This window comes from Ambystoma mexicanum, chromosome 6q (assembly GCF_040938575.1).
Source record: "Ambystoma mexicanum isolate Mex_15411 chromosome 6q, UKY_AmexF1_1, whole genome shotgun sequence".
NCBI classification, from domain to species: Eukaryota; Metazoa; Chordata; class Amphibia; order Caudata; family Ambystomatidae; genus Ambystoma; species Ambystoma mexicanum.
In genome coordinates this window covers 233,330,623-233,355,119 of record NC_090937.1, presented here as the reverse complement: position 1 = coordinate 233,355,119, position 24,497 = coordinate 233,330,623, and the positions used below count along the sequence as shown (strand labels likewise).

The 24,497-nt window shown below is 50.9% G+C and overlaps 1 protein-coding gene across 1 annotated transcript in view; it reads right to left on the bottom strand.

Annotated features, from left to right (window-relative positions):
- Positions 1-24,008, bottom strand: part of CISD2 (CDGSH iron sulfur domain 2) — a 201,686-nt gene extending 177,678 nt beyond the window's left edge. The window contains exon 1 of the mRNA XM_069630693.1: positions 23,811-24,008. Coding sequence (XP_069486794.1) covers positions 23,811-23,913 — 103 coding nt within the window. The 5' untranslated portion in view covers positions 23,914-24,008. The remainder of the gene's footprint in view (positions 1-23,810) is intronic.
- Between the last annotated feature and the right edge of the window lie 489 nt (positions 24,009-24,497).

Here is a 24,497-nt window from a genome sequence, read left to right as displayed (position 1 = left end):
TGGCTGCGGAATGACTGCAAAATTACTCGGGATGAAGAAACTTAAACATAAGTTCGTCTATGCAGAGTAATTGCAGCCTTCAGGGAAGAGCGCCGTAAAAACTAAGCAGTGAAAACTTGAAGAAACTTCAGGTACGTAACTTAGTTAAACTTATTTCTATTAAGTTCGTTTGTTAATGAAATACCTTTTGTTTGCAGGTTTTGGGAAAGCTGAAGAAGAAATACCTTCGGAAGATGCGGAGTGTGCTGAGGAAACTTCTGAATGAAGGTACTGCGACTGAAGAATGCTGCAAAGAAGATGCTGCGGCTGTGAGGGAGCTTCTGACAGAAGATTCTACGGCTACAAAGAAAAACAGCTGACTGAAGAAACGCTTCGGAAATACTTTGGTTGGGTAAGTCTTTACAAATACCATGGAATTCAGTTTTTTTCTGTGAAAACGAATGTCTCTTTGTTTTTCTCTTTTGACAGGTTCTGTGAGGAGAGACGCCGGTAGAGTTACCCGCTGTCAGCGGAGATGACGCGGAGCGAGCGCTCCAGCACAGGAGGAGCTTAATTAGCTCCCTCTGCAATAGGTATAGAGTGTGCTTTAAGTTATCAATGGACCTAGCAGCGGCCATGTTTAATGTAGGAAAACCACTGTAAGCACTAGGAGAGCCTATGGGTGCATATGCCAAGAATGGTACAAATGCCATTTGTGCCAGGCTTGTACCCACTGTTCACCTGCTGACTGATGCGATGTCCCTTGCTTCTCCTGTATGCCTGAATGGGAACTGTGCTCATTTCCTGGGGTCATGACACTGTGGATGCCATGGCACCCCTAATCGAATGTGCCCCGAAATGACCTACATCAATGCCTGCTTGGCTCATGCACCGTTTTACCCATCGTGCCAGGGTGGGTGACGCTACTGCCCCAAAAGGCTTCTTTTCCGCTATTAATAGACGCGACTCCGCTGCGGGCCTTAATTGTGCTGCAATACTTTATAAACCTTCAGACATCTGACCGGACATAATCTAGGTCTGTCCAGGAAAGCTCCATAATCTGTTATGATCCCTGTCTTAGTTCTTTTCGCTATATGAAACATCACGCCAGTAGGTGAAAAGAACTTCCTGTCCACCTCCAAACCTTTGACATCTGCGACCCTCTTGCACGAAATTAAGCAGAGTAAGGTAGCCACTGTCGGCCCATAGGGCCTTCCTGGATAGCTCCTTGTCATCCGGCCATGTCGCAAACATTCTCAACACTACGCTCACGTCCCAAAGACAAGAATATTTCATAGCTGGTGGTCTCGTACTCTTTATCCTTTTTAATAACCTACATGTAAGCGGATGTTCACCTACGGGTCCACCTTTGACATATTTGTGACCCGCTGAAATAGCTGAGCAATAGATGTTCATGGTCCAGTATGCTTTACCCTGGGCTGCCTGGTTAGCTAGAAAGTTCACCACATGGACTAAATCCGTTCAAGCAGGATGTACCTCCCTCTCCATGCACCAATTGCTCCATTGTTAGAACACCTACCTATTTGCTACGACGAGGGGAAACCTCATGCCGGGTCCGGTCCTGGAGGCTCTACCCCCGTTACCGCTGTTGGGGTCCTCGTGTGTCAGGAGCGGCGCCTCGCGCATGCGCATTGGGCAGCAGTGTTAGGCTTGCGTTGCAAGCCTCGTTTTCGGCCCGGATGCTCGCGTTGCGTTCCTGGCCTCGCTCCCACGGACTTCCTATGGGTCAGGAACTAGTCACATCTCAACGTGGCTTTGTTCCTGACCCTCCGCATCGCTTCTGTGATTCGTGTTCCTTTTGGCTACGTTCCTGGCCTTCCTGTTCCATCCCCTACCCAGGAGGGGTTGGGTTCCCGATTCCCTGATCTTCCCCCTGCCTTGATTGGGGGTTGGGTTCCTGTTTTACCTGGTCTGCTCCTAGCCTCGGGTTGTTGGGTCCCTATTCCTGGGCCTTCTTCCCTTCCTTCCCCTGCCAGTCCCTTGACCAGTTCCCTTGGCCCTTAATTCTTGTCCTGGGTTCCCTCCTCTCTGTTTTGCCCCAAGTTGCCTTGGTTTGTTATTCTGACTTGGGTGGTGTCCATTTCCCAGTTGACCATCCTCTGCCTGATCCTGTCTGCCTACTGCTTCCGGTCTGGGTGCTTGCTCTTCGTGGACACCAACATTCGTCTTCGCCTTGCCACAACATTCGGATAAAGACATCTACCGGCTCAGCACAACTTTGGAACGGCCTTCCCTGTCAGTGCTTGCACTGTTCTGGCACCACATTAAAATACAGTGAAGCGCCCAAATTGTCGCGTCAGGAGTTGGCTCCCCTTCAATCCTGTGCCATTAGGGCGAAAGTGGGGCCGACTCCTTGCGTTACTTCTTTTTGTGCCACCGATTGTCCGACAGACTGGCATCACCTCAACGTGCATCTCCTGGAAGCTCAGGTACGCAGCGTCCCAGGGACGTACACCTCAACATCCATTTATGCCATGCGCCTCTGTAGGCCTTTTTGGTTCCAGGAGTCCAGGATTCCCTGATGAATTCCTGGCTTGGCCCATGATCACCTGAAAATCGCCCACGCTACCAAACTCAGATTCCCTGTCTGAACCAGTGGGTGGACCTCCCGTGCTGGTCCTAGCACGATATCCTCGGTCTGTGGCAGCAAAATCAGAATATGGTACATCTCCAGATGGTGCAGAAACCAAGCCCGACCTCTCCAGTCAGGAGTCACAAGTATCACTCTCGCTACCTGTCTCCTGAACTGTGCAAGCGTTTGTGGTATCACGGCGAACGGAGGGAGCACGTATTCTGTTGCTGGTCCCCAGACCTGGAGAAAGGCATCCGTCGCCGAAGCCTCTGGATCCGGTCTCCAACTGAAAAATCCTGACAGCGACCTGTTCACTCTCGAGGCGAATAGATCTGTCTGACGTGGACCTCTCAGACTCATGATTTCCTGAAAGACTGACTCCTCCAGCTACCAATTGCTGGAGTCCCTATGTCTCGAATTCCAGTCCGTTACTTGCTTCTGGACAAACAGCAGGTGCTCAGCCATCACACTGACCGCCCTCTGTAGGCATAAATGCCAAACATCCTTTGCTAGCTCTGCTAGCATCTTGGTTCTTGTGCCGCCCAGGCGGTTGATGTACCCGAGAGTGGACACATTGTCCATCTTGAGATGAACCGAACACCTTGCCCCTTCCTGCGTCCAGCATTGTACTGTGAAGAATCCTGCTAGCAGTTTGAGGCAGTTGATGTGGAGGGTTAGCTCCTCCTCCGATCACCTCCCCCCTGTCGTCAGAAGCCACACCAGGCTCACCAGCCCCAGCAGCTGGCGTTCGACTCTATAATGAGGTCCAGGAAGGTTGGGGTCAGAACTGATTTCTCCCAATTGATCAGAAACCCCAATTGTTGCAAGTCGGTTGTGACGGTCACCTGTTCTGAGAAGAGATACCTGCCCTGGCACATCAAGCATATATCGTCCAGGTAAATAATTAATTGAAAGCCCTGTTCTCTGAGGTGTCCGACTACTGGCTTCATCAGCCTGGTAAAGCACCACGGTGCTGATGCAAGCCTGAACGGGAGACTTACAAACTCCCAACTCTGACCTTTCCAGAGAAACTGCAGCAGCTGCCGTTGACTGGTGTATGGGCACCGTCAGGTAAGCGTCCCTGATTTGTGCCAGCCAGTCTCCCTTCTGCAGTATGTCCCTCAGCAGATGGATTCCCTCCATCTTGAAATGCCTGTATACCAGAAAAGCATTCAGTACTCAGAGGTTGATCACTGGTCTGACTTTGCATCTGCCCTTTACCAAAAACATGTTGCTTATGAGGCCTCCTAGCTCTGCGACTGATGGCTTTGTTTAGCCGCAATTTCTCTAACTCAGAGTCTAGCAATAGCTCACCCTGATCAGCCAAGGTGGATACACCTTCACTGTATCTTGTAAAACTTCTAAAAAGGAACCCCCCCATACGCGAGATCCAACTAGAGATTGTACTTGGGGATCCCACAATCATGAGCTCCGTCTTGGATCTGTTCAGGGCCAATCCGTTCATGACCATCCAGTTTTCAATGCATCCAGTCAGCGGAATGATGTGTCATCCGCAAAGTTGGTAAACCAGATACCTTCTTGTTCGAGCATGGCAAAGAAAGGGGCTGTAAAGATGTTCTAAAAACACAGGGAAAGACTCGCTCCTTGTGGGACTCCGTATTCGATCGGCACCACGGCTGCTTCGGCAATTTCCGAGCAGACACAACTTGCCCTATTCTGAAGAAAGGAGGCTGCCCACCGGCAGGCCTCTGGGGAGAATGTGGCCACTTTTTTCGAGCTTGGAGACCAACAAAGGCTGGTCGACCAGGTCGAAGGCGGCTGATAGATTCAAAAGCATAAGCATAGAGGCCTGTCCTTTGCCGATATTGGCCAGGAGCCTGGATTTAAGTTTAAGAAGAGCAGTTTTGGTGCTAAACCCGGCTCTAAAGCCCGATTGTCGACAGTTTTATATGGGGAATGTTTCTGCTTATAAGCGACCCTATCCAGTATCTTCAGCAGGAACGCTGAGTTAATGATGGGCCTATAGTTCAAGGGATCTTCCGTAGGTAACTGTTTTTTTTTAACAGCGGGGTCACCCAAGATTGTTTCAGGTTATCGGGCACTATGCCCTCTCTAAAGGATGCATTTACAAACTGGAGAATAGCATCCAGCAGAATAGGGGGACAGGTTTTGATTATAACAGCAGAAAATGGATCCCCCTTACAGCTGGTCGTCTTGAGGTGGACCAGGACGTCTGTCAATTCTTCCAGAGTGATGGGGCGGGGGGCGGAAAAGGAGAATTCAGGGATTGTTGGGCATCTTATAAAGTCCTAACAGCTTATGGCAGTAGCCTCTGTGGAGGAGGCAGCTGTCTTCCTGAATATATTAGACTTAATGCCTTGGGGTTTATTGCCCATGGCATCTTGTATCAGCTGGCACCAGGCTGTGTCTTTTATCACAGCACCCGCATCTGGAACAGATGTGGTTTCTTGCTCCTTAAGAATTTTGAAGAGCTGTTCGGTCTATGATTTAGCTGAGACAATCCTATTGTTAAACGAGTTCTTTTTTGCTTCCAATAATGTGGCTTTATATGTTTTGACCGCCACTTGAAAGGCAGAGAGATGATTAGGGGAGGGGTTACCTTTCCAGCTGTAGTAGTGCTTAAGTGTAAGAGATTTCAGCTTACGTAAGACAGGAGTAAACCATGACTTATTTTTAGGAGCAGATCTATTCTTCCTCAATTTCTCAGGGGCTAGAAGATTAGTAATATCCATGAGTGTAGCCATGAGGGCTTTGGACATACTCGACACAGAGCCTGAGAGCGGGAGATTATTATCAGAGCTAAGCAATGGGTTGATTTCTTTCTAATGTAAGTAATCTAGGGTTTCTACCCTTAGTGGGCGGCAATATTTTACTTCTGGTCTTTACCGGAAAAGCTGAGAAAATAACATAATTAACAAAATAATGGTCTCTTTCCATGGAGCCCCAGGTCTGTGCCGTTTGCCAGCAGGGCCACTTTCAGATTAAGTTGCTCCATCAGGTTCTCCTTTCCTGCCTGTGCACCTTCACGCCCCGCTGGTTTCTGCACTCGTGTCTTCTTCCATTGATTATGGCAATTCACTTTTCCTCGCTCAGCCTGCCTATTTACTCCACCGTCTTCAGGTTCTTAAGAATTCTGCTGCCCAGATGGCCACATCCACCCTCCGGTGCTGCCACATCCATCCCATTCTGACGCAACTTCACTGGCTCCCTGTGGTCAAATGCATTCACTTTTAATCTTTGTGCTTGGTTCACCGAGCCTTTTATGGTTTGGGAGCTGAATATCTCCAGGCTAAATTTCAGCTTTACGTTCCGAGACGTGCTCCATGCTCAGCAGATGCATGCCTTTTTGTTTCTCTGTGGTGAAATAGTCACATTGGTGGCCGTTCCTTCTCTGTGGTGGCTGCCAGATTGTGGAACGCTTTACCACGCTCTCTGAGATCGACAGTTAATCATCTGGCCTTTCGGAAGGCTTTGAAAACCTTCCTCTTCTAGTTGGCTTCTCTGTCCTTTCTGCTCGGTAGCGCCAAGATGCCCCTGGACGAATGTTGCGCTTTGTAAGTTCGGATTAAATCAATCAGTCAAATACCAGACTGTACATTCCCTTCTCATAGTCCCATATAACAACCTCTGTCCTCTTTCTTTGCTGCTCGAGCAGCTTCTATAAGTGAAACCTGGCTTTTCTTTATATTGTATGAACTTTGGCTTTGGTTTATATTTTGTGAACGTGTGTGGACTATGATTAGTGCGTGACGCACCATGTGCGCGACAGAGCGGGCGGAGCAGATCCCCAATACAGTGAAGGGAACAAACGCGACGTGGCTCATGGAGCTCCGGCGTTAAACTGAGACAGCAGGAGGCAGTGCCTCACAAAGTGCGCATATGGCACAACGGGACTCTGAGAGGTTCCGGATCGTACTTCAGTGGGGGAATCTAAGTGGCGGTCAGCGAATTCTATCTGCGCGATATTTGCATATAATTGAAAGCTAGATCTGAGCAACTGAGTACACTGCTCCATGGGACTCATTATTCTGACGCTCGGAAAGCAGATCCTCCTGATTATTGAAGGCCACCTGCTGGTGGCAGGCGCACACTGCAGGCTAGTTAACAAAGCTTGCACAACGCTGTGTGCTTGACAGCCACATTCCCAGGTCAAACTGTCAAAGGCTCCTTGGGGCATAAACCCTGGAGCAGCTGCTGACCGATGGGCTCATTCCCAGGGAAAACTACAGAGATCAAGCTATCTGACCTTCCTAGCTACGATGTAAAAAAAGTTTGAGGGGGGCATCCCAGGCAAACTGCTAAAAAAGTAAGTGATCGGCAGAGACGGGAAACAGGAGTAGAGAGTACTCAGACGAGGACTCTGAAGGCCCTCATGTCAGTGGAATCGGGATGAGGCAGGCTGTCCAGAGGACAATGAGTGCCAGTAGGGGCCCACTGCACTAGGGCAGGGGCATTATGGAAGACCTCGTAACCTTCTCTTGGGGCATGGCAGAGTTGAGGAGAGAGGCACTCGGAGGCAAAGGGGGAAGAAAAAAGACCCGCAGGGCACACAGCACCCGCACCCACCCCCCGCCCCTGTGTACACCGCACGAGAAACTGGTGGCAAGAGGAAGGCAAGGTCATGGGCCAGGATAGCTCAGGAGATTCCGCTGAGGTAAGATGTCTAAGCAGCGAGGTATCCGAAGACGAGAGCTCTCCGGAGTCTCAAGACTTGTCATCTAGCGGTGCTAGAAGGTCCAGAGACAAAAAGAATAAGTCTTCGGGCGAGGGGGCTCAAGGTGACGAATTCGACCCTGATGCTTCGATTCACCCAAGGTCATCAGAGTGGGATCCACCTAACAACATTACCGCTTATCTGAAGAGAAGGCTGAGGGCACCTTTGCGTAAGGAGGCCATGAATAAGATTAGGACAGAATGCCCCAGACCCAGAGTGCCAGAGGGGGTGGAGACCCCAGAGATCAATGAACGCATGCGGACCTTCATGGGAAGGTACGGCAAAGACATTAAAGAGGGTATAGATCGTTTTCTGCAAAGAAAGAAAGATTTCTTAAAAAAAGAAAAAAGGAGGCCCCTTGGGGGCACAGGCAAAATGGTTGCCTGAGCGTTTTACTTTGTCCTCTGCCCCAGAGTTTTGGGGAGTTTTAGCAAAATGTGGAGCACGAGGCACGTGGAAAAGGGGGTTGCGGTGCTCAGGAACGAGAGGTGCATCATCCACTCCATTGGTGGGAGCTGGAACCCCGGGAAGAACGGGAACGGAGCGGCAGAAGAATATACTGCCAGATCAGAGGTCATCAGCCATGGCAGGAAGTGTTAACGGCTGCCGCAGCAAGACCTTGATGTGAAGGAGCAGAGTGAGGCCGGCACCCTGCGCAGTCATCATGAGCCGAGCCTGGGTGTGTGAGGAGAGGAGGCGAGAACGACTTGGGATGTTCGTCGCCAACAACTGCAGGAATTGGCAGCAACGGCAAAGCCCCGGGGAGGAGGAGTCGGCCGCCAGCACCAGCTCCAGGAGGCAACGGGAGCGATGCCTGGGTGGCTAAAGTGGGGGCTAAAAAGGTGGTCACCAGCAGCGGAGGACAGGCGAGGCTGCGTGAGCAAAGGGCCCAGTGAGGCCACATCAAGGAGAAGCGGACCGGCCACGCCACCCCCAGTGGGCACTGGAACGGCATTAGGAGCACGCCACAGAGGTGGGGATCTCAGGCAAGCGGGCAGGCACCCCTCGGCAAGAATTGGCTGGTTGCCTTTAATGCAGGAGCGCTCCTCTGAAGAGCGCCCCCCGCTGGCACCAGGTACCGTTCCCAGTGAGGGACGGATAGAAGATTTGGTGTTGTATGGGGAGGTTCAGCACGGAAACAACCCCTTAAGAGAGGAGCAGGCAGGGGGAAAGGAGAAAATTAGACTATGAGACCTGTAGGGTCTCCTTAACTCCGGAGGGGTTACAGAAGCTTATGGACAGTGTGCACTCAGCCCTTCCCGGGCCACAAAGGGACGGGTGCTGTCCCCAGCTGAGAATCCCAGGGTGAGCAAGCATTACTGGGACATCTTGGAAGAGACGTGGCTGGGCTAAGTGGAGCGCTGCAGACAGCCAACCTGAAAGGGGAGGCGCTCTGGGACACTAAAGTAGGAAATACTTGAGGAGGAGAAGGGCGCAAATCCACACCCCAACTGCCCCTACGGGGGCCACGGCAGGAGGAGCGGAGGAACAAGGAACCAGGTGCCTGCCAAGACTCAGGCCTGAGGGCCTCCATGGGGCACAACCCTCCTAGTGGATGGGTAAGGGGAGTGAAATAAACCCTGAAACAGGAAGGGGGGCTCGCGCAGGGTGTACAGAGACATGGGCTGGTAACGAGGACAAGGCCAATGAGGAAGGTTGAGAGGCTGACAAATGACAGACGATGGAGTACACTGGGACGAGGAACCACGCCAAGTGCTAAAGGGTTACATGGCAGAGGACACCTGCGGAAAAGCGAGCGGTGGGACCTCAAATGGGTGTCAGGACACAAAAAGGGGTCTGGGGTCAATGACCTGGAGAGAGAAGCTCTCCCAATACCAATACCCCAGCCGTGTCGGAGTACAAATGGAGAGGGCAAAGGAAGCTATGGGACCCCACCCCAGCTCTGCGTAGATAGGGACCATCAAGAGTGACATCCAAATGATCCTGGAAGAGATCTGGGGGATGGGAACAGACATTGGAGCCAAAGTGGCGGGCTTATCAGCAAAAGCGGACACGCTGGAAGAAAGGCTCGAAGCGGTGGAGGCTAAACAGGCTTTCACAGGCATTCTCAAGGAACAGATCGAGGTCCGATTTCGGGACATTGAGAGGCGAGAAATGGAGTTGGGCCTCAAAACGGATGACATTGAAAATAAGGAGAGGCAAAACAATCTCTGTTTTTTTGGCCTCCTGGAAAGGGAGAGAGAATCCCTGGCTGGGCTTGAGAAGAAAATCCAGGAAATCATTGGGATGGTCCTACGGTCAAAAGAAGGAACGCATGTGACCCTGGATAGAGTGCACCGTGCAGGAGGAGGTAGTAGGGAACCACGCTCTGTCCTGGCAAGGTTGCGCTACAAATGGGAATCATTGACTATGAGGGTACAGACCCTCTTGTGGCGGAGAAAGTGTGCCCCACTCACAAAGTGGTTACAGGAGAAAGGAGTCTGGTATCGGTGGGGATATCCCTTTGTGCAAATATTCAAATGGGAAGGCAAAAGAGGTCACCTTCTGTCGGAAGAAGAGAGCCACAGAAACTCTGGTGAGACCCCGGGGACAGGGGGCCACTCAGGAAGGAGAAGTGATGTCGGAGAGGCGAGAGATTCATGGGCCGCACAGGGAGCAAAGCTGAAGAATGCAGGGGGCCAGGAAGTTTCAGAAACTGAACACTCCCTCTCCCAGAAGGGAAGTGAAATGAGGGACAAGGACCACGAAGCACATGGTTAAAGGGCTCTGAGGTGGTGAAGGAGCTCGATATCTGGTCCCTACACACCCCGTACATAACCTCCCAAGAGGGGAGTTTACCCGGGGGGGGTATGTGGAGCGAATTCGTTTTGTTTAACAAGGTTGGGGACACCCAGTGTTCGGGGGTAGATTGGATAGGCTTAAGGGCTTAAAGTGGGATGGGGGAATACAAGAGGGGTAAGCAGGTAGAAGCAGGGAGGGGGGAGCATTCCTCTCACTATTATGGTTTGAACGGGGGGGGGGGGGGAGTTGTGTTGTGCAGTTGGGGGAGGGGGCTAGAGGTGAAGAGGTGAGGAGAAAGATGACAAACATTGTGATAAGGGCAGGGGATGGCATTCCGAGTGGTTCTGCAGGTGTGACCAACATGTTTGGGGCACATGGTCGGACGCCTCAATGTGAGGTTAAGAGGGACCCGGGGTGGGGGGGGGGTGTTTCATGCAGCAGTTCTGGGGAGGAATGATGTGAGGGTACCTCTCGAGTGATGTTCAAGGGGATGGGAGAAGAGTAAAGAAAGGTGATGGCTGAGATTCGTGTAGCCACGCTGAATGTTAAAGGGCTAAATTCCCAAAACCAGTGATCTCTCACGAGCAATATGTTTGCAAACGGCGCCCGGCGATACTCTTCCTCCAAGACACTCACTATAAAAAGGGGGCGGAATCGGCTATACGCGGGAAGGAAGTGGACAAAAACTTCTGGGCCTCACACAGATCGCAAGAAGGAGGGAGTGTGTATTATATTGGGAACAGCCTTCAAGATGACAGATACAGGTTAAAAGGGGATTTGGAGGCCGATTTCTATGGATAAAGGAGTTTCATGGGGAACCGCAGATCACTCTGGCCACCTTATCGGCTCCCCAAGTTAACAGGGGTTGAGAGGGAGGCTCTGGATGGGGAGGTGACACAGGAAGAGGTATTGCAGGCAATCCAGAGACTGAAGGCGGGGAAGGCCCCAGTAGAAGATGGGTTTACGGCACACTTTTATAATCAATACCAGTCCTCACTCACTACACCACTGGCAAAGTTGTTTAATTCAATAGTGTGGAAGCCATGATCCCGCCAACATCCCTCCAGGCACTGATCACTGTCATTCCAAAGCCAGGGAAAGACCCAACCAGCTGTGCCTCGTATAAACAGATTTTGCTGCTGAATGTTGATGCAAATTTCTTCACCATAATCCTCGCGTAACGTTTGGAATCCTGCCTCCCGCGACTCATTCACCCAGATCAGGCGGGCTTTGTTATGCACAGGCAGGAAGCCGACAAAATTAGAAAGACGCTCCATGTTCTTAATGCCTGGGCGATGAGCGAGGGGGGGGCCTGTTGCTGGGCCTAGATGCCGAGAAGGCCTTTGACCGGGTGAGTTTCTCATTCATGGGGGAGGTCCTAGCAACCATGGGGATGTGCCAGAGGTGGATGGCGGCCCTATACTCCTGACCGACAGCGAGGGTGGTGGTTAATGGAAGTATAACGCAGGGTTTCCCACTACAGCGGGGCACACGGCAGGGGTGCCCCCTGTCCCTGCTACTATATGCACTGATCATGGTGCCATGGGCAGCGGCGGTCCGAGAAGACAGCAGAATAAAGCGGAGAGCCTGGCACAATATGGGGAGCTCTCTGGCTTCAAAGTCAATCTGGACACGTCGGTAGCCTTTTTAAGTCGGGAGGCTGTCAGAGGCGGAGTTGAACTACATTGGGAACCTACCGTTTCGGGCCCAGGAGGACTCATTTAGGTATTTGGTAATCCAGGTGACCCGGAACTACGCAGATCTCTTCTCTAGGAATTTCTTCCCACTGTGGGCGGAGCTAAGGGTTGACATGGAGAGGTGAGCTAGTCTGGGGCTCTCATGGATGGTGTGCCTGAGCGTCATTAAAATCGTGGTATTACCCAAGTTCCTGTTTTTATTCCTGATGCTTCCGGTCATGATCCCGCAGACCTTCTTCACTGAGGTGAAGAAGAGCATGCTAAAATGTCTCTGGGCGGGAGCAAAGCAGAGGGTGCCCTACGGACACTACCCCTACCAAGGGAAGAGAGGGGGGTAGGATTGCCAGACCTAGAACCTACAACAAAGCAGTCCAGCTCTGGGTTAAGGTAGACCACCTGAACCCGCTTTCTGAAAAACAGTGGGTGCCAATGGATAATGCGATATTGGCTCCAGTTTCACTGGGAGAATGGTTGTGGGTGCCTAAAGCCCAATTCAGCAAAGGGTGCTGCTTCACCAGGTGTTCGAAGTCCTGTGGGCCACGTTGGGGGGGGGGGGAGGTAGGAGAAACAGCCTTCCCCATTGAATTGCTTATGGCCCCCCCCCCGGAGGCACGAGATAGGGGAACCATTGGCGTTCCAACTTTGGTATGAGGGCAGGCTCTCTAGAGCTGCACAAATGTGGGATAGGGGCACCTTTCTCCCGCTGAATAGGTTGGAAGAGGTTCTGAATGTGGGGAAACTGTCACCCTTTCGATGCCTGCAGTTGAAGGGAGTCCTAACAAACCCCCAGTGGGGAGATAACTTGAAAAGAGAGTTGACAGATTTTGAACGGCTCCTGCTAACCGGGAGCAGTACCAAAGGACTTATTGCAGGATTATACAAGACGATCGTGTTGGCGGAACCAAGGGAACCACTCAAAGCTAGGGTCAGGTGGGGGTGGACCAGGGAAGGGATGAGGATGCATTGTGGACACAGATCTGTAAAGGGGCTTTACAGTCAACTCTCCCTGCAATACAGGTACCAAGCAATAAAATTGATACACAGGGGGCACTACCCTACGGCTAGGATAGCACAGATGCGTAATGGATATTACCCACGCTTTTGGAAGTGTAAGCAGGCGAAGGACGACTACAAACACATGTGGTGAGGTTGCCCCAGAATACAGGCATACTGGAGGGAGGTCCTCTCATGGATTAAGGGGGAGGACGGAATCCGCAGGGAACTTTCCCCGTGGCTTCTTCTTGGAGTGCGGGTGGAATATGAGGAGGAGGTTGAAGGAGGGCATATGCAGCAAATCTTGTTGTTCTCAGCCAGATGTTGTCTTGCCCTACTATGGAAGAATTCATGCATGCCAGAGGAAAAGGAATGGGTAGCAAAGATAAGAGCGATTTATGATATGGAATACCTTACTGGAGGAGTCCAGGTCGAATATTGAGGGTTTATGGCTTCCCTTCTTTGAGAAATACGGGTCCTAAAAAGAGGGCACGACAGGGATTATACCTTGTCTGGCCTGATCCCAGGGAAGTCGGGGGGGAAGGAAGTACATGAACCCCAAGATGTGGCCCCGAAATAGTGCAACGAAGCACCTATGCTACTTGCCCGCAGGTCAGGTAGACTGTGGAGTGCAGAATTAATAGGGATCCGTGGGCTTGGGAACAGTTCTTCTACGGAAAATGGGATTACCCCAAGTCTTAACTCTGTGGCCTCCATGAGGACCTGCTGCATGGGGGAGGGGGTGGGGGGGAATTGAATTCCTTTTGTTGTTTGGATTGGAGGAGGTGTAATGACGGTTTGTAAAAGTTATGTGAAAATGCTGAGAAAGTTAAATTTGGAGGAAAAAAAAAAGGCTAAAATACAGATCATACATTCGCATGATTGGATTTTAATTAGTGGTATCATCTAGGCGATATGTGCCAAGAGTAAATCATTTCAGCTGTATGTGTCCAGTATGTTAGAAATCTTCCTCCACAAGAGTTAAAGTAAATGATGCACGCTTCACTCTTTCAACTCAAGAATTGTTCCCATCCTTTGTTTGTTCTTTCATCACCCAACATGTTCATGGCCAGCTGTGGCGTTTGTCTCAATGACCCCAGAGCCTCACACTTAAACAGGAGATGTTTCACTTCACGGTTTCTAGAGTCACCATCCCACACAGTTGGCATTCCCTGCTTTCACTCGAGAGGCCGTGCCATGCACCCACAATCTCCCTGGTCTTGACGGTGTTCAATTTCATCCTCAGGCACGTCCAAAACTTCAGAGCGCACCTCTGGCCTGTACCCCTCCACGGAAGTCCTTCAAAAGGTGGCAATCTGTTCCACATCGCTACTCTCAATACTCCCTCTGCTGTCAAACACTCCTCTTACATCTGCCTTGTCCTGGAAGAGCTTCATTTGGATCTACTCAGTCTCACTGAGACTTGGTTCACAGCCAGCTCTGTCACAGGTTTTGACACTCTCCTTCCTGATGGCTACAAGTTCCTCTCTGAATCCAGAAATAACCATCCTGGCGGGGGTATAGCCTTGATTGTCTCGGAGTGGATCCCTGCTTCTGTCATTCCTACGCAGGACTACACCTTGTTTGAATACCTGGTCTGCAGGCTCTCTACATCTCCTGACTTCTCTCTTACTGTGGCCACTATCTACAGGTCACCTGACCAGGTAGACCTCTTCCTCTCAGAGTTTGCTGACCTTTTCTCCTCCCTCCTTGACTCTACCTTTCAACTTGCCCTCCTTGGAGACCTAAACATCCAACTGGATGCCACCAACCCCTCTTCGGGGCTCTTAAGCAACCTCTCTGACTTGCTCTCTCTCTCTCTCTCTCTATTCTTCCCTCTGGTCCGACTAACACTGCAGGGGACACCCTGGATGTTCGGATCTCCTCAGACCTCCACTTCTCTAAATCCTCTCACCACTTCTCTCTTGGAGTGACCACTTCATCCTCTCGCCCCACCTCTCCCTCTCTCTACCCATCAGGTCAAGCCGTCCCCAGCACTGCCTACCTTCTCGGTCATCCGACCCATGAAGCGTGCGTCAGCGGAAGCTTTTGCCGCTACTTTCTCTCCTCCTCCTACACCTTTAGCTGACTCACACCCTGACACAGCTCTCTCTGACCTTCATCTCTCTATCTCCAAAACTCTTGACGTCCTTGACCCTGTCATGAGGATCCGCTTGAAGCCCACTTCCAAGAGCAACTCTTGGTACGATTCTGACCTCGCCACCCTTAAACGCAAGTGTAAGGCATCAGGCGCACCGTGTGACAAACTGGCATGCCGACAGCTCCTAAGGCAGTACGGACTCTGTCCTCTCTAAGAAGAGAGCCTACATACAAGCCCGCATCTCTGCGGCATCTAAAAACTCGGCTGAACTTTTCCAAATCTGCAAAGAGCTGGCCAATCCTGCTGCACTCTACTTCTCCTGTTCCCTCCCAGTCCCTCTGTATGGCCCTGGCTTCTCAGTTCACCACTAAAACTCAGACATCCTGTCCACTTTCTCTTCCTCCTCTGCCACCCCTGGCCCGTCTTCGGCCGCTTCCCCACCTCCTTTATATGATATATGATATGGCATTTATAACGCGCCTATACACAAGTGTTTCAAGGCGCGACGAGGCAGGGGAGGGGAACAGAGGGAGGACAAAGACAACGATCTTACTAGGCCAGGTGACATTGAGATTGCGCAAGTGCAGGGGAAGGTAGGGGCGGAAGTGCGAGGGGGAGGGGAATTGCAGTACATAGGATAAACAGTAAATAAATAAAAACAAAACAATACATGAGAAGTGCAGCCAGCTGGTCGCAGGTGCAAAGGTAAGTGCAGACATCAGATGTCGGGTGCTGGTAGGGGGCTGTAGGGATGCAGAAACAGCCCCAGAGTGCAAGGGTTGCCACGGGTGCAGTGCAGATGTGCAACTGGCGGCGGAGGGGACCTGGGCCCAAGAACAGAGGGTAGCCAGGTGACCAGTGCTGTCAGCCAGGAATTCAGCAGTGGAGAGGAGGAGATAAAGCAGAAGCAAAAAAAAGGATGGTCTCGAGGTGCTTTCGGAACCGGAGATGGTGCTCTTCAATTTTCAGAGTGGCAGTGGGGTTGTTCCAGAGTGAAGCACCAGCCAAAGAAAGAGATCTACCACCAATTCATTGCTTGGAGAAGCGACTGACCTTGAGGGAGTTGGAAGCGGATGAGGGAAGAGCTCAAGAAGGAAGATATTTAGGAGGAGAGTTGAAGGTATTGAGGCCCCAAGCCCCAGAAGGCCTTGTGGACAATGCAGAGGGTGTTGAACTTCATCCTCGCCACCACTGGGAGCCATTGCAGAGATTTCAGTCCTGGAGAGATACTATCCCTGGGCTTGAGGCCAAGGATAAGTCTCACAGTCCTGTTTTGGATGAGTTGCAGAGGGCGGAGAGTAGAGGCAGGCAGATTTAGAAAGAAGCAGTTGCAGCAGTCCAGCCTAGAGAGAACTAGGGCTCTGGAGACAGTGAGCTTCTAGGGGAAGGAGAGGAAAGGAAGAATACCTCTGAGGAGGTGCAGCTGGCAGTGTGACAGAGACATCAGAGATGTGAGGAGAGAAGGAGAGTGTGGAGTCGAAGATGAACCCAAGGTTTTGGAGCAGGAAGAGGGTCAAGACAGGCCGGCCAGAGAGTGACAGGAAAGGAGGGGGTGGGGGTGCCGATGAGGAGAATCTCAATCTTACTGGCATTAAGGCAGGGATCATTGGCGGCACACCACTCCTGGATAGCAGACAGTCAGAGATGAGAGAAGAAGAAGAGGTGGCTGAAGGGAGCAGAGTGTCATCCGCATTGCACTGAAAGTTGGGGAAGAGAGCGGCAATGCAGTGGGCAAGAAGTGCCAGGCATTGGTTGAACAGCCAGGGAGAGAGGTTAGACCCTTGGGGAACACAACAGGTATGGAGCTAGAGGAGTGGAAGGACCGAAGTTGGACCTGGTAGGGTCGATCAGAGAGGAAAGAAGTCAGCCAAGTCAGGGCCTGATCAGTGATACCAAGGTTATTGCGGAGACGGTTGAACAGGATGGCATGGTTGACCGCGTCAAAGGCAGAAGAGAGATAAAGTAAGAAGAGGACACAGGGGGTGTTGGAATAAAGGTTGGAGAGCAGGACACAGGGGGTGTTGGAATCAAGGTTGGAGAGCAGGTCTTCACGGATGTTCGGGAGTGCAGTTTCCATGCTTCTGGCAGCTCTGAGGCTAGACTGATGGCCATGAAGACCACAAACAGATTCAGTTTGAAGATTGAACTGGGAGATGGCCAGCTTTTCCAGGAGCTTGCCCAGGAAAGGGGTGATAGAGATTGGACGATAGTTAGCCGGGAAGCACAGGTCGGCAGAGGGTTGCTTCAGAAGAGGGTGCACAAGGGAGTGCTTCAGGGGGGTGAAGGGAAGACTCCAGTGGCGAAGGAGCGGTTGCAGAAGTCGGCCAGAGCATGAGCCAGGGTGTCAATGGGGTCCTTGATGGTTTTGGAGGAACAGGGGTGAACCTGTTTTGACAAGACTTTCTTAGATCGGACTTGTCTAGAAACCTTGTCTGGGGAGAACAGGGGAAAGGCAGAGAAGGAGGGAGGAGAGGTGGCTGAAGAAGAGCAAGGAGTAGGGTAGGAGGGGGAGAGGAAGAGAGAGAGGACAGGATGTCTTGAGTTTTAGAGATGAAATGAGAAGCCAGAGCTGTGCAGATGGCCTGGGAGGGGACAGAGAGGTAGAGATTGCAGCAGGATTGGCCAGTTACTTACAGATTGTAAAGGGTTTGGCCGAGTTGTTAGATGCCGCAGAGACGCAGGCTTGGATGTGAGCTCTCTTCTTGGTGCGGACAGAGAGCCGGTATTGCCTTGGCAGCAGGCTAGTTTGTCAGAGGATGAACCCGAAGCACGCCATTTCCTATCAGCTACCCTGCACTTGCGTTTGAGGGTGACGAGGTCAGAGTCGTACCCGGAGTTGCACTTTGCTTTGGGCTTCAGACAGATCCTCATGACAGGGGCAAGAAGGTTACCAGACATTTGGTCGAAAAAAATTGGTCGACCAGACAAATGGTCGAACCAATTTGGTCGAAAACCAAATGGTCGAATTTTTTTTTTTTTATTTTAACCCTTTTTTTTTATTTTTTGGGGGGGACCCCCCCCAACCCCCTTTTTTTCTCTAAAAACCCCTTTTTTTACAAAACGAAAACCCGAAAAATAAATATATAAATAAAAAAAATAATTCGACCATTTGGTTTTCGACCAAATTGCGTCGACCAAATTGCAGTCGACCAGTTTTCAGTCGACCAAATGACTGGACACCGGGCAAGAACACCAAGTGTATCAGATATAGCAGAGTGGAGCATGGAAAGGGCTGTGTCTGGGTGCGAGTCATCCAAAGGGGGAGAGGGGGTGAGAAAGTAAAGTCTCAACTGACACATGCTTCATGGGTCGAATAACCGAGAAGGTGGGTGGCAGTGCTGGAGGTGGCTTGGGCTGAGGGGTGTGAGCTGGGAGAATAGGAGAAAGTGATAACTCCAGGAGAGAGGAGTGGCGAGAAGAATAGAAAGGGGAAGGTCTGAAGACATCAGAACATCCAGAGTGTGCCCTGCAGAGTGAGTCGGGCCAGAGGGGAGAATAGAGAGAGAGAGAGTCGCAGAGATCGCAAAAGAGTCCAGAGGAAGGACATGAAGCATCCAGGTGGATGTTAAAGTCTCCAAAAAGGAGGAGATGAGTGGTCGAAACCAGGAGGGAAGATGAGAGTTCAGCCCACTCAGAGAGGAAGGAGGAGATCTGACCAGGTGGCCGATAGATGGGAGCCACAGTAAGGGAATGGCCAGGAGAGAGAGAGCCTGCAGACGAGGCATTCAAAAGAGGAGTAGGCATGCGTAGGAATGAGAGGCAAGGATCCACTCAGGGAAGATCAGGGCTACACCCCCTCCGGAACAGTTGAATCTGGGCGTGGAGAGGATCTTGTAGCCATCAGGGAGGAGAGTGTCAAAAGCGTGTGACAGAGCTAGCCGTGAACCGTGTCTCTGTGAGACCAAGGACATCAAGGTCAAGTTCTTCCAGGAGATGGCAGAGGAGTGTTTGACAGCAGAGCGAGAGTTGAGAGTGGCAATATGGAGAAGGTACGCCCTGCGGTGGTGTAGAAGAAGGCGGGAGGAGGGCAGAGGAGGAAGGAGGAGAGGGCAAGGTAGCCAAGGAGGATACAGCAGGGGGAGGCAAGGAAGCTGTGGGGGGGGGAGCAAGAGGGGACAGAAAGAGGAAAGGAAATTGATGAGGTGCGGGAAGCATCTATCAAATTGGAGAAGGTTGGCACGAGGGCCTTGGACCAAGACGGTACCATTCAGATAGACATTAATGATGACCTTAGAGGAGCGGAAGGGGGCCAGGATGGCCTACCACTGGGTGCCACCATTAATGGGAGAAGAAGAGAAAGGAGTAGGCAAGGAGACCATTTGAAAAATCCATAGGTCCGGCGAGGGAACAACAGAAAGGATGTTGGTGAGGGTTTGCCCGGAAGAACCACTGGTAGAGGTATCAACGATAGGGAGGCCTTGGTTGATGACCAGGATGTCCTTTTTAAACTTCTTCCTACCAGATTTAGAGAGGAGATCAGGATAGTCAATGGAGAAGCAATTAGAAAAGATAGGAGAGACAGAGAGCAACATTGAATAGGTAGAGGAGAGAAGAGGATGGGTGTGGGAGGAGGAGGGGAGAAACACGAGGGAAGGACACAAGCAGAAGTGACAGAGAGACGAGGCAATTGGACAAGACGACAGTTGCTTAGATAATGGTAGAAAAGTTTACTAGATTAATGCTTTGCTAGGTGGTAAAAACGTCAGGACGGTGCTACTTCACAATGAAATTTAAATAACGGAGAAAAAAAAAACACACCCAAGTCTGAGAGTCTGCTATGTGGCCAGATTTCGCAGGTTAAGAGTGATGCTCTATTCCTGTCATGCGCTGGTTACGTTGGCGCCTTTGGGAACGATGGAGGAGGTTTCGCCATTAATATGTTCCACTACGTCTTCTTACGTTTTCTGTAGCGGTCTAGTCTTTACTAACATGGCCACAGCCAGGGATTTAGCCCTCCCACTCGCGGCGGCCTCTGCGTTGCAACTGCTTGCGTTTTCTCCTGTTGTTGCTGTACACTCAAGGTTTCCTCTTTGGCCTCCCCAGCCAGCTTTCCTTGTTTTTCTTCGCCTCCTCAGCGGTCAGCTTCTCTTTTGCCATTCTTTCCCTGTTTTCCACTTTTGCTTTCAGGGCTCTCGCGCTCTTAGTTCCTGCCATCGTCTCACTGGGGCTGGCTTCGCCCTTGCGCTCGCGCATCCAAGCTCTCCCTCTCCCCTTACTCGGCTCTCTCGCTCTCGCTTTTCCTGGTGCTTACTTGTCAGCGTCCTACCGCGCTATCCTCCCGTTGTGCCCCCACACTTCATCCCTCAGTCTCGGTTTATTCCTGGAGCTCTCTCCGCCTGTCGCAGAGGCTTGATTTCTCTCTCTCCACGACAGTCTCTCTCATTCAGTCATTTGGGAGGACTCCACAATACCTGGTTAACCCCTTTGCCTACGCACAGGGTTTGGACTTTCTTGTGGAAACAAATTTACATGCACTGATTCCTTCCGAGCAGTTCCAGCTTAGCCAGTGGTTTTTTGTGCCAGAAACAGCTTCACCCCCCCCTCATTGGCTGCTGCAGGACCGGGGCCACTATTCTTCTGGTTCTCCTGCAGACCACTGTGGCGTCGTCCTGCGGCAGACCCTATCTTCACAAAAAGAAACCAGACTTCAGAAGTAGAGGAAGAAAGAAACCGCTTGAGGAAGTCTCCAGTGGCTCAGGTGAGGATCTGTCTAACCCGGGCCACTCCTACCTTACTTAGCCACTGCTGCTTGATGGCTGGCCACTGGCTTCCCCTACTGACACCTGCAGACACCAGCTGGAGCCGCCTTAATAGAAGACGCCCTTAAACGCGGGGGCTGCCCTGGGCGGCTCAGAGATGAACAGCAAGCCACCAATCAGGGGAGGAGAGTGGGCGCGGAAGTGAAAAGGCAACAAAAACGACGCTGGGAGCGCCAATTTATTTGGTCAAATTAAATGCAAGCAAAGAGGCCCAGGAGGATTTGGACCACGCAGCACTCACCTGCTCAAAGCCAGAAATGGTGAGGGTGAACACGACAAGGAGGTAGGCTGCAAGCCTAACCACAGCCGCCAATCAGGGGAGGAGGGCGGGCAGGGAGGCGGGAGGGAAAAGGCAACAAGGAAATGGATGCAGGGGCGGGTGGGAGGAGGGATAACAACGACAACACTGGGAGCGCCTACTTATTTGGTCAAATTAAATTTAAGCAAAGAGGCCCAAGAGGGATTCGGACCACGCAGCACTCACCTGCTCAGGGCCACAAAAGTCACCTCTTCACCCTGACAATGTTTCTAGACAAGTCTGATCTATGAAGGTCTCGTCAAAGCAGGTTCTCCCCTGCTCATCCAGAACCATCAAGGACCCCATCGGCACCCTGCCTCTAGACTTGGCCAATTTCTGCAATCACTCCTTTGCCACTGGAAGCTTCCCCTAAACACTTAAGCACTTCCTTGTGCACCCCCTTCTTAAGAAGCCCTTTGCCGATCTTTCCTCTCCGGCTAACTATCTCCCGATCTCTATCACTCCTTTCCTGGGCAAACTGCTGGAAAAGCTGACCATCTCCCAGCTTAATCTGCATACTGAAACCGTTTGTTGTCTCCACGACCACCAATCTGGCTTCAGACCTGTCAGAAACACAGAAACTGCTCTCCTGAACACCACCCATGATGCCCGCAGTTTGAAGTTGTGACATGCTTTGCGCTCTTACCTTTATTCCATCATTTAATCTTTAGCTGAATAAACTGATATTATGCTTTCCATCAAAAGCATAATATCAGTTTATTCAGCCAAATATTAAATAATGGAATAAAGGGAAAAGCGCAAAGCATGTCACAACTTCAAACTGCTGTTCTAAATATTAGGTGTTAGCGAGTACACCTTTTTTGTGAACTGTGCATTGAAGCTTGTGGGCATAAGCACACAGCTGAGATCCTTACTCGCATTTTGAATGTTTGACCCATGAAGACTGGCTTGCTAATCTTGACTCTAAACTTCTTTTTGTCCTCATTCGCCTCGATCTATCCTCTGCTTTTGACACAGTCAACCATGCCATCCTGCTCAATCGCCTCTGTGACAACCTGAGTATCACTGGTAAGGCCCTGTCCTGTTTGTCCTCCTTTCTTACTGACCAACCCTCCCACGTTCAACTCGGGTCCCCCCCCCAACCACCCCCTCAGAGGCATTATGCCTTTTCTCACTTTGCCCCAGAAGCTCACTGTCTCTAGAGCCCTTGTCCTCTCCAGGCTGGACTATTGCAACAGCCTCTTTCTAAATCTGCCTGTCTCTACTCTTCGACCTTTACAACACATCCAGAACAGGGATGCAAGACTTGTCCTTGGCCTCAAGCCCAGGGAATCATATCTCTCCAGCTCTGGAATCTCTGCACTTGCTCCCTGTGGCTGCAAGGACCAAAACCCTTTGCATCATCCACAAGGCTTTCTGGGGGACTACACTTTCTCTTCCTAGACATCTTCCTTCTCGAGCTCTCCGCTCATCCACCTCCAATTCTCTGAGGGTCAGATGCTTTTCCAAGCAGAGAATTGGGGGCAGATCTCTTTCCTCGGATGGGGGCTCCCTCTGGAACAGCCTCCCTACCTCTCTCGAACTTGAGCAGAACCACCTCCAATTCCGGGAGCAACTCAAGGCCTTTCTTTTTGATTCCGCTTTTTCTCGTCCTCTCCCCTGCTAATGTCCCAGATATCTCCCCACACTGGTCACCTGGTCATCCCTGAACTCGGGCCAAGGCTCCTGCATATCCAGTTGCCCTTGCACTGCCCCCAGGCTCCCTCAGCACTTAAGGGTCTGTATCTGTAACCCTACAGCCCCTTCTCTTTGTACTTAAGAGCCACCCTCTGGCAGCACTTACTGAGTCACCTGCACTTCTCCTCACCCCCCCACACCCCCCCGGCGCTTCTCCCCTCCGCACTTGCATGATCTGAATGACACAATGCCTAGTAAGATCGTAGTTTGTCCTCCTTCTTTTTCCCCCTCCTTGTCTTGTTACACCTATAAACACTTGTGTACCGGCGCGTTATAATGACTTATCATAGCATACCCAGGGCTTTAAGCGAGCTGGGGTTAGCCAGCCACGAAAGACTGGTTTTTTTGTCTTTGTTTTGCCACAGCCTTCGGATTTAAACCCAAGCCCTGGCGCTATCAAGCCAGTGTCACAGCCACTGTTCTATTTCAGAGTTGTTGGAATCTCTTCTGTTTTATTCAATAGATTGTTACATGAGGCCTGTCACGTCATGCAGTTTATTGAATGAAGTTACAAAGAATCCAGCACCTACGAAATAGCACAGTGCCATTTCATAGGCGCTGGATTTCTTTAAAACTGCTTGACACATGAAGCTCATAATGGGATTATGTGTCAGTCAGTCTATTGAAATCAGCAGTAGGACTCAGGTTCGAATCCCCAGCATGGAACAGTAAAATAATAATGTAAAAAGCTAAGGAAATCCATTTTTTAAATTGTCCCGTGCTGGGGATTGGAAACCAAGCCCTGCCGACGATAAGCCAACGTCACATTCCACTGTGTCATTTGGGAGATGTTGGAATAACTTTTCCTTCTTTCAACAGACTGTTTCACACAAAGCCTGTGTCAATGTGGCTATTGAATGAAACAGGACTCGGGTTTGAATCCCCAGCACTGGACAATAAAAACAAAAAAAACTGACAGTGTGGAAAGCCACTTTTGTCAATGTCCCTTGTTGGGGACACTTCAGGCCACGCTCATCATTTAGGCCACGCCCACTCGTTAAAGCGCCCTCCCAACCTCCTACCCCACTCCTCACCCCACTTAAAAGTACTGCCATTACCCACTCATAACGTTGCTTGTTGCGAATCTACATAACAAACGTAGCGAACAAAGTCTGGGAGTAAAACCCCGCGTGGGAGATGTCTTGGGGTATTGCTTAACAATCCAAGCCTCACTTCATCAGTTTTGTCAACTGTCTAGTCTGATTGGCGGAAAAACATAGGCCCGCCCCTGGTTTCCCTTGGGGCTAAAGATACCTGTCAGCCTGGCGAAACCAGTGATGCTCTCGGGCACAGGTAGCCGCTTTAGGTACGCCGGCAATTGCACCTTGATGATGCGGGCGAGACTTTCCAGCACCATCTCCAAGCGAACTCGGCACCGGCTTACAACCTTTCACAGAACAAAACCGGGCGATCTCTGCTTCCTGTACGTAGGTCCAGAGACGAGAAATAAAAAACGGAAAAGATAACGAAGGCACGCCCCCTGAAAACTTCCTAAACCATAAGCAAAACAGATGTTAATTTGGCGGCCATCTTTCATTTTGCTAGGCACTCCCTTTCTAATCTGAACTTCCAAATTTACATTACGACTGGGAGCGGAATAGCAGTATTCAAATGAACGTGCAGTGGCTAATGCGACTTCTTATTAATGCAAGTGTAAAGTAAGATCAAGACATTATTAAATATGTGGTGTACACGCGTGCTCAGTTTTTGTGATCATCCCTTTCTAATCTTGGCTATAATAAGGCCAAACTATTTTATTGGAGTAGACCTGGGGGTGGGGGGCAGATGAAAGATAAGAGGGGACGCAAAGCTTGGTTATTTACCTTTCTATTGCCTGCTCATGGCTATGCTAAATGCTATGGTCGGTCCCACCCACTACCTGCCCTCACATGGCCCAATACACAACCTATTGAGATGTGTTGGAGCTAGCTTTACAATGCA